General features: G+C 34.4%; 3 protein-coding genes across 3 annotated transcripts in view; 2 read left to right on the top strand and 1 right to left on the bottom strand.

Annotated features, from left to right (window-relative positions):
- Positions 1-9,849, bottom strand: part of LOC139772042 (gustatory receptor 10) — a 115,611-nt gene that overhangs the window by 95,478 nt on the left and 10,284 nt on the right. The window lies entirely within an intron of this gene.
- LOC139772125 (aminopeptidase N-like) lies at positions 1,562-2,255 on the top strand. The gene has a single exon (XM_071705536.1). It carries the CDS (start codon positions 1,788-1,790, stop codon positions 2,190-2,192), a length of 405 nt encoding a protein of 134 aa, XP_071561637.1. The 5' UTR covers positions 1,562-1,787; the 3' UTR covers positions 2,193-2,255.
- Positions 4,862-6,679, top strand: LOC139772127 (aminopeptidase N-like). The gene is made up of 3 exons (XM_071705538.1): positions 4,862-5,504; positions 5,799-6,073; positions 6,485-6,679. Exons 1-3 carry the CDS (start codon positions 5,111-5,113, stop codon positions 6,677-6,679), a joined length of 864 nt encoding a protein of 287 aa, XP_071561639.1. The 5' UTR covers positions 4,862-5,110.

Genomic DNA, 9,849 nt, shown 5'->3' with positions numbered 1-9,849 from the left:
ATGATCTACGATCTTCCTGCAAATATCTTTATTCACGAATTTTTAAAAAGAAATATGTAACAATATTACGAGTCTATTCCGTGAGGCACTGTATTTACGCGACATATCTATCAAAACATCAGAGATTGACATTGTAGCCAGTATTCGTTGATCTTTCGAGATGGCAAAACGGCAATTTCGCTGATCTATTTCTGATAATATAACGACTTTTGTGACAACGCATAATTAATTGCTGCACAGAACTGTATTTTAATCAGCACGTATAATATACAAAGTAAGTTAAAAAAACAATAATAATTATTTATTTATCTCTCATTGAAGATATATATAGAAATATATAAAACGTTATAGAAATAACAATTTTAAAAGGCGAAATAATATAGTCCTCTTGATAAAAGTTGGAATTATCTTTCTTCTCTCTTTCTTTTCTCTATTCTTTCGTTTTCGTATAAAAATTAATATTAAATTTCATTAACTTGTACTGCATTGCATTATTATTTTTCTTTTTAACGAAAAATTACAGACACCTAAAGCGAGTATACTGACATGGAATTCCCAAAATTGTTATTACATGTCGGCCATATATTGATCGTAGTCATCATCTCCTGTATCGCTGATGATTCAGAAATCGTCCATCGTTTACCCAACAACACAGTACCAGTTATATATAACATCAGTTTGATCCCACATCTCAAAAAAGGCAACACTACTTTTCACGGTGAAACCAGTGTTATTATCGATATTACTTACACATCGTCAAAAATAAGCTTACACTCGCAAGAATTAGAAATAAATAAAGCGGCGACAACGCTGATTAACGGCACTATAATCTATAAACCGAAGGAACATATTTATGACAATGAAACGAATATATTGACGCTACATTTCAACGAAGTATTGTGGAGCGGTATTTACATTTTAAAAATGCAGTTTGTTGGTAATTTTCCTAAGGGTGATTTTCCAAAAAATGGCTTTATGAAAATTCTGTACACAGACCAAAAAGGAGACAACACGTAAGTAAATATTGAAAATATTAAAAATATACTTATAACATAAACGTTATTTATCACTGCCCTTATTTATTACTTTTGCTTATTACCTTCTTTTACTTATTACTTTCATCGTTATCAATCTATAACACATAGAACTCGACAAAAACATCTTAAACATGTACTACGTAATTATTAAAATTTCCATTTTCCAGTATGTAAGTATAATATTTGCAAGAAGTGCATGTAATGTTTAAAAGTGTTTAACTTCAGTTTGAAATGACACGGCATGGCAATATATGTAGTATTTCTGTTTCTACTCTCAACAAAATAATTATTATACATATAATATTGTTGCGCTGCGCTCCGCTATTTCTTAAACACTCGCGTTCGCGCCGCGCACTCCCGGATTCACGAAAGAAAGAAGCACTCTTTTAAAAAGGAGGATCTCGGGTTTATTCAGGTTCAGAACGATTATACATAAAAGATCTGGAGAACAGGTCCGAACGGTTCGAATCTCCAGATAAATCAGACAGTCGAAGATAAATCAATACATTCATATGTGTCCCGTTGTCAATGGACGCGCTTCGGCTTGAAGCTACTCAGTTCAGGCTTCTCGTGAGCGAAGTTCAACGGGTGTCTCAGCACGGTCGCAACAATATAATAAGAAACAATAACTAGTGATCTCTAAATTCTTATGTCCTACTCGCCATGAGTGGTGAATTTGTCGTTATTTAAACAATTTTATTAAATTACAGATTGGCCGCAACGTTCTTCAAGCCAAATAGCGCCAGACGAATGTTTCCATGTTGGGACGAACCAGGGTTAAAAGCTACCTTCAGCATCTCCGTCATGCATCGTCAGGAATATAAAGTAATGTCGAATATGCTGGTGCAAAAGCAGTACAACGTAGGAAATGGCATGATGTGGACACACTTCCATCACACTCCTACAATGTCCACTTATCTCGTGGGAATTGTGATTGTACCTAATTTCTTTCGCGTTGGAAACGCAGTCAGCGTGTGGTGCAAATGGTCTTTGCAACCGCAAGCAAGATTCGTGCGTACTATTGCCGAAAAGGTCATGCCGCTCTTGGAATGGTATACCGACAGATTCAAAGGAACACCAAAAATAGATCACGTTATGGTACCAAATTATCCCGTCAACGGCATGGAAACTTGGGGACTCATCATTTACGAGTAATATACATAATTAGAAGGATTAGTAATATACATAAGAAAAGGATTATAATATTAAGCTATTAGAGCTGGCCAGTAACTTTTAGCATACGAAATTTGATAATTGAAAACACGTGTGTACTTCACGGATATTCAAAAGATGCATATTTTTATTCTTAGATTGTCTTAAACAAATTAACGTATTTAATTAATGTGTATGTTACCCTTTCCTTCCATCCCCATATCTTTATGTACATATATATCATACGTGTACAAAACGAAAAAATTCCAAACTGTCTGTCTAAGTTATTCACGTAAGAGAATAAATATAGTTACTTGAATATAAATACTGTAGTTACTTGGAAACCCATTAGACTGTATGCCAGCGATAAGGAAAGACTTTTCTTAATTACATTTTGTGTATTATATTATGTTATGTCTTTCAGCGAATCAAAAGTTGTCTACGATGAAAGCACAGATCCCACATTTCGGAGAAGAGAAGTAGCGTCGTTAGTAGCAAATAAACTCGTACATCAATGGTTTAGCAATTACGTCACCCCATCTTGGTGGTCCCACGTGTGGATAAGCGAAGGATTTGCTGCGTTCTTCGAGGCGTATTTCCTCAACAAGGTTATTTAATATTACTAATACAAGTTAGTCATTAAATAGAGAAATACATTTCAATCGCTAAGATCAAAATAAAATCTAAAAAAAAAAATATACATATTTTCATATTTTCTTCAGATGTATCAAGATGGAACTGAATAAATAATGGCATCCTTTTCAATCTAGAATTATAAAGAAGATTGTAACGCGTTTTTTCTTTTCAAATAATTATACAAACAATTTAAAACAAATGTTTAATAAAATTAGAGAATATTTTGTTTTTAGCATCTGCCGCGTTAAAGATTTGCCACTTTTAATTTGTCATATTTTAACATTCCATTCACATTTAACAATCTTAGGAATATAATTATAATAGTTTCATTAGAATCTGAAAACATTTTATTTCTTTTACAGCCGCTACACTCAACAATTAATAATATAATAATATTCAAATTTCGAATTTTTATACTTTGATTCCATATTCGTATTCCATAATCTCTAACATTTTTAAAAATAATTAAACTAAATATGATCTTCTCAAAAAAGATTAGACGCTAAAAGGATTAATATTTTATCTAAATATATTCTAATAAAAATTATAACAGTAAAGTTTTTGGAAGTGATAGACAAACTAGTTTATTTCTTAATGCAAACTTTCTTAATGCAAACTTTTCCTATATTCAGTCATATCAGAGGATTTTTTTCTGCAGACATTTGAAGACTGGCGGACAATGGATTTTCTCGTGACTGAACGCATGCACGATTCTCTCTATTTAGACACTGGCTCTTTGGATTCTGTTACATTAAAACTTCACAATACTTTGGAGTACAATGAACTCTTTGGTAATGAAGTTTTTAACAAAGGTAAGATTATCCAAATATAATTAAATTATCATCTGAGAATACCTTAATGCAGGTAGCACAAAAAAAAGAGAACAGACGGTTAATAGCAAACAAATTCTCTTTTTGCGCAATGTATTTATATATATCTTAATTTTATGCATATAATCCACTTTATGTATATTACTAATCGGTAATTTATGACGCGATTTATCGTAGCTCCAGCAATATTGCGCATGTTATATCATGCAGTAGGCGAGGAGGTGTTTCGAAAGGGTATCATCACATATTTAGGCAAAAAGTAAGTGTGTATACTGTACAAAATAATTATCACATATCGGAATATTAATCCTAACTAGCCACACTTAATTTCGAGTCTTTAATTCGCCACACTCCGATCAGTAAAACCGCTCGACTTTATCAATTTGTCACATTGTCGTTTTCATTCTAATTAATATTTTTAAGCTTGTACTGTAACTAGGATAAAATATCATAAGTAGGGGAGACCGGGGCTAAAAGGTCAGTTTTTTTTCGGTGCCGATTTTTAACAACAAAATAAATAATTTTAGTTAAATGTGGTATACCACTGTAAAGAGTAAACCTTTAGCTACAAAATTTATATAGGAAATTTTTGTCTACGTCGCTTTGTTTAACCGGTATAGAGCAAAAACGACAACGGTGGAAAAATTGAAATCTCAAAAATGCCGGGGTTTAAACGTCACACTGCATTTTCAATACATATACGTACATCTAATCCTGAAAAATGATAGGATACATTTTAATAATTGTTTTTTAAGAGAAAAATATAAAAATTTATTTAAAATTTTTATGCGAAACATTATTAAAAAATAGTTACGAGGGTTCCTCTTTCCGCAGAAGTCACTCGCCCGACTTGTTTTCACTCCTCGACGTCCGATGACTCTATTCGGTGTCTGAACGGTTGTATTTCCCGTCTCATCCATATTCCATATGCAATGAGCCTGGAAATGCCTTGGAAATGCATCTGGACTGCTTACTGACCGATTAGCCCCAAACACAAGTTTCAGGTTTGATCGCCCACGAAATATTAGACATCAACGATAATGAAAAAACTACACTGGATTCGTGTTCAGCATGCATTACTCTTTATAATCACGTACCTCGAGATTTGGAGAGCAAATATTATTGCAGATATTACAAAATTTCCACGCGCAGAAAATGTAACTTTCACCTTCCGAAAACACGTTTGCCCTCGTAAAAATCAATGTTTCTTGTATTTACGTTGGAAATTATAGTAAGTAATCAGAAATATGAACCAATGCTACTGCGTTCAATATCCAATGCTACTCGTTAGAGGCCATATATTTTGTTCCTTAATTATAATTTGACTAAGCTAATTTTAAGTTATATTCTTAGTTTCTAGTTATGTATTAATTAAATTGTACAATAATGCTTACGTTGATTCCATAATCATAATAGTAAAATAGACATACGACGTATGTATTATAGCTAATAACAATGTCATTTCTCAAATTTAGTTCATTTGGGTCGGTCACTTCTGATGATTTGTGGAACGCCATGCAAAGTGCTCTACAGATGGCCCCTTATATCCCTTATATGCAACAACAAGATTTTAAAATAAAAGATGTAATGGACACGTGGATAAACCAAAATCGTTATCCTGTGCTAAATGTGACGATAAATTACGAAACTGGCGAAGTGGCAGTAACACAAAAATGTTTCCGCGCAACTAAACGTATCAATAATAAATGGTGGATACCCATGACCTACGCCGACCAGAGCAATTTTGATTTTTCCCGTACTATGCCCAATAATTGGTTAGGACCAAATCAAACTAGTAGAGTGGAAATTAATACAAGAGATTGGATTATCGTTAATGTACAACAAACTGGTATAAATTATTAAATATTACGTTCTTTTATTTATCTTATTTATTCTATCATTATTAGAAGGTTTTACATCATTCAAGTTTTTACATATTTCTCCATTTAAAGCTTTAAGGAAATTCATATAATTATATTTTTCGAAACCTTGCTAAATTATTGTATTAATGTATTTTTTCTGTAATATTTGCAAGTTACACACTACATTAGTTTGTTAGTTACGATAAAATGGCAGTATTTGGAAATATATCTTGATAATTTCAAATAAGGTCTAATAATAAATTTTATGGATAATTCGACAGCATACTGTCGTGTCTATTACGATACCACAAATCTGGAAAGAATCATACGTTACTTGAATTCTGAGGAATACACGAAAATACACGTTCTCAATCGTGCTCAAATTGTCGATGATGCATTTGCCTTTTTGCTGGAAGACCAATTAGATAGTTCCATATTCATGAATCTTCTAAGTTACCTAAGACGAGAGAGAGATTACGTGGCATGGCGTCCAATGTTCCGAATTTTAACACAGTTATCGAATTACTTTTCTCTGCCAGAGAGTAAAGATTTCAAGGTATATAATAACAAATTTTATAAAAATGAAAATAATGTTTCAGTTTTATAGTTGGATCTTTAATTTATCCAGTCTATATATACACATTCTCTACCTTATCAAATTATTATTGCTTTGCAAATAATATACTTTCAAAGCTAAGCATTATGTCCGGTATTCATAGTCGGTGCTTATATTTAAAACCGTCTTAAGTACAATCTTAATGTCATAAACCAATCTTAATCTACATTAATATAAATAGATAGGTATTAATAAAAGTCGGACGCAAACTCGCCGATGATTCTTATGATAGTGAATGTTTTAGCAAAGCATTATATATATAACGAAATACGTATATCTGTATATGAATCACGTCACTTTGCATGTACCAACAAACCAATATAAAATTCAACATTATCTTACGATTTCTAGTCATACATATCAGGAATTTTCGATGGGCTTCTTCAGAAGATAGGATACGAAGAAAATCCTAATGATGACGATATCACAAAGATGCTAAGGCTAGATGCCACGAAATGGGCATGTACCGTCGGTCACGCGGAATGCAAGAGAAGGGCCGCCGTTAAATTGAGCGAACATCTCACAAATCCTGATACCCACAAGTAATTTCTTACGATCTTTCTATGATCCCGATTATCTCATAATTTGTGTTTTTGTACGTGTGTGTTGCGTACGCATGCATATAATATATGGCCAATTCCTTATTTATTCAAGTCTTCGAAATCAGACATTCTCTTTATTGTTTCTCCTTAATTTCCATTTTTGTTCTAATCTCTAATGCATAAAATAAATATGCAGAACAAGTAAAAATACATGTATAAAATAACAAGTGGCGTTAACGATAAAATCATCTTTCATTTATTTATTCAATGTAGCGTCGTCTTATGGTCACGTGGCAAATATAGAGTGATAGAGCAACGCACGGCAGGAACTTAATTTTGCAGAATAAGAGATTACCTAACAGAACGAAAAAAAATACAAAACTTGATATAATTAAATGTCGGCTATATACGTATGAAATGCATGTACCTCTTTTCTATAGACATATATGTTTTAAGAGTTCCACAATGGTGGCAAGATTGGACGTACTGCTTTGGTTTGACGGTAGCTAATAGGACTACTTGGGATAAAATGATGGAACTATATCAACGAACATCTGATAAGAAACTTTGGAAAACATTGAATTGCGCTGAAAATCCTAATATCATTATCAACTATTTGAATATTATAGCATCGAATACTACATCATTTAACCATATGGATCATGCATTTATCTTCAATTTAATTCTACAAAACCATGCACGCAACGATTTGGTCCTTGACTACATATTAGAAAATTTTGATAATATAAAACCCACGTAATAACATTTCTCTTTATAAATATATATTCTATTTTCTTTAAATAAATTTATCGTATACATTAATTATGAATATGTAATGTTGCTCTTACAGGTCACTTCCTACCTACCTAACAATACAAAATATTATTTGGAGTGTTTTTTCTAACGAACAAATATCCAAGGTAAATTTTATGATTCTCGACTCATATTTATATTTTTTCTATTAATAATATGTAAATGCCTTTTTAATTAATAGTCAATTTTCAAGAACATTTACACATACATAATATATAATATATATCTTTTGCAAACAGGAGACAATTGTTTACGGCATATATACCGGTCAAAAGTATTGTATCACTATATGGAAAGGAAAGTCGTTACTTTAATGAAGAAAGACGTACATAAATGTTATAAAATTTTATTTTAGTACTGTTATCTTATGCTTTGATAGGAATACTTTGAGAAAAAAAAACAAAGATCACAAAAATTTGATTGACTTTGAATAATTATCATTGATGACAATTTAAAACAACGCAATTAAATCATTAAGATCCTTGTTTTTTCTCAAATTTCTATTAAAGCATAAAATAACTATTAAAATAAAATTTTATAATATTTATTTATCTTAATAATTTAATTGCGTTGTTTCAAATTGTTATCAACAATAATTATTCAATTAAATCATTGTGATCTTTGTTTTTTTTCTCAAAGTATTCCTATCAAAGCATACAATAATAGCACTAAAATAAAATTTTATAACATTTATGTACGTCTTTCTTCATTATAGTAACGACTTCCCTTTCCATAATAGGCTATTGCTTGGAGCTAAAAAACGACGCTCATTCGGAACTAATTCTTTAGTGGAATTTTATTGATTCATACAATCATTCGACACTAAAATAAGTTAAAAAACGAAAATGCTATTAAATTAAAGGGTGCACTTCTGAGATATTAACAAAAAATATCATTTTCCATTGTTTTCAAAATATCTCGAAAACGACGCAAAATACGAAAAAAGTACAAGAGAACTTTTTTGTAGGAAATAAAATTTTGCATCGAATACGTATATCAAAAATTTCTTTCCGATATCGGAAACCCAAGAAATAAAATTAAAACGAAATTAAAAAATAGCGAAAATTTGGGAAAAAAGATTTTTTTTACATTTTTGCGTACAATTTCTTTTCTAGCAGTCTAACCGATTTTTTCGTTCTGAGATAAAAGAAAGTAGACATTCTAACGAAAAAAACGCGAGGTCAAAAACATTTTTACGGCCAATAGTGACCGAGATATCGTTCACGCAACCTGGGTGGAAATTACAACCTGGCGCTGTATGGGCTCCGACTAGTTTTCCACGAGTTAATGTGGGCGCTATGATGGAAGGCTAGCCTGGGGTTGTACTGGGTGGTAACGGCAATAATGGCCAGCTCCAATATTGGAAAACTATCTAGGCCCTGGCTCGCGGAGCAATGTTGCCCCAAGACAACACTGATTGCCATATCATACTCGCGGCGTGTTGCTTTCGTGCCGCGGTCGTTACCTCCGGCGCCGCTCGAGCAAAAAGCTTTCTAAATCCCCTCGCGGCGTGTTGCTTTCGCGCGGTTGTTACCTCCGGCGCCGCTCGAGCGAGAATTTCTCCAAGTCCAATTCGGTCTTTCGACACCGACTCGTGGCAATGCTGTGTTCGTATAAAGCCCCTTGCACAATAGGCGATAGCGATAGCGATAGCGACAGCGACAAAGTTGCCAACAAAGGTATAGCTTTGTCGGCACCTTTGTCGCTGTCGCTATCGCTATCGCTATCGCCTATTGTGCAAGGGGCTTAAGTTACACGACGGTAGCGATCGACTACGAGCGCGAGCAAACGGGAAACGATGCTCCCCGCATCGACTTCGTCGTACGTGCCCCTTTCGTGTGCGTATTCCACAAACGTTTTACACATTCGTACGGACCAAGCGAAACGCGTTTGCACGTCCGTACGTATCGCTCGTGTCGCTCGGCTCGCCGAGCGCACCGCACCTCTTATAGTACCCAACTAGCCGGCCGAGCGATCGGCGACGCACGGTCTTACGCACGGTCGCTTACGGGCGTCGGAGGCGAAACCATCGAGACCATCGGGACTTGACCGCTGAGAGCGACGACGACGCGAATTCGATTACCGTACGAGATATCCGGCAGCCAGTCTCGGGGGTCGACGATACGCCACGTTGACGCAAAGCGAGACGAATGACACCATAATTCGGGGTACTTGTAACCGAGAGGCACGAACGCGGTCGTTACCTCCGGCGTGGGCTCTAACGAAAAGTCCTCTCGCAGCGTGTTGCTTCCGCGCCGCGGTCGTTACCTCCGGCGCCGCTCGAGCAAAAAGCTTTCTAAGGCCCCTTGCGACGTGTTGCTTTCGCGCGGTTGTTACCTCCGGCGCCGCTCGAGCGAAAAT

This window comes from Temnothorax nylanderi, unplaced genomic scaffold (assembly GCF_030848795.1).
Source record: "Temnothorax nylanderi isolate EJ_2023f unplaced genomic scaffold, tnyl_v1.0 TNYL_tig0046_pilon, whole genome shotgun sequence".
Classification (NCBI taxonomy): Eukaryota; Metazoa; Arthropoda; class Insecta; order Hymenoptera; family Formicidae; genus Temnothorax; species Temnothorax nylanderi.
This window is presented reverse-complemented; position numbering and strand designations above follow the sequence as displayed.

Excerpts from the sequence above, each read along its gene's own strand:
- LOC139772125 (XM_071705536.1), top strand. The coding sequence starts at position 1,788 with ATGTTTCCATGTTGGGACGAACCAGGGTTAAAAGCTACCTTCAGCATC.
- LOC139772127 (XM_071705538.1), top strand. The coding sequence starts at position 5,111 with ATGTCATTTCTCAAATTTAGTTCATTTGGGTCGGTCACTTCTGATGAT. Across the intron at positions 5,505-5,798 it reads CGTTAATGTACAACAAACTG|CATACTGTCGTGTCTATTAC; the intron begins GTATAAATTATT and ends ATAATTCGACAG. Across the intron at positions 6,074-6,484 it reads CAGAGAGTAAAGATTTCAAG|TCATACATATCAGGAATTTT; the intron begins GTATATAATAAC and ends TACGATTTCTAG.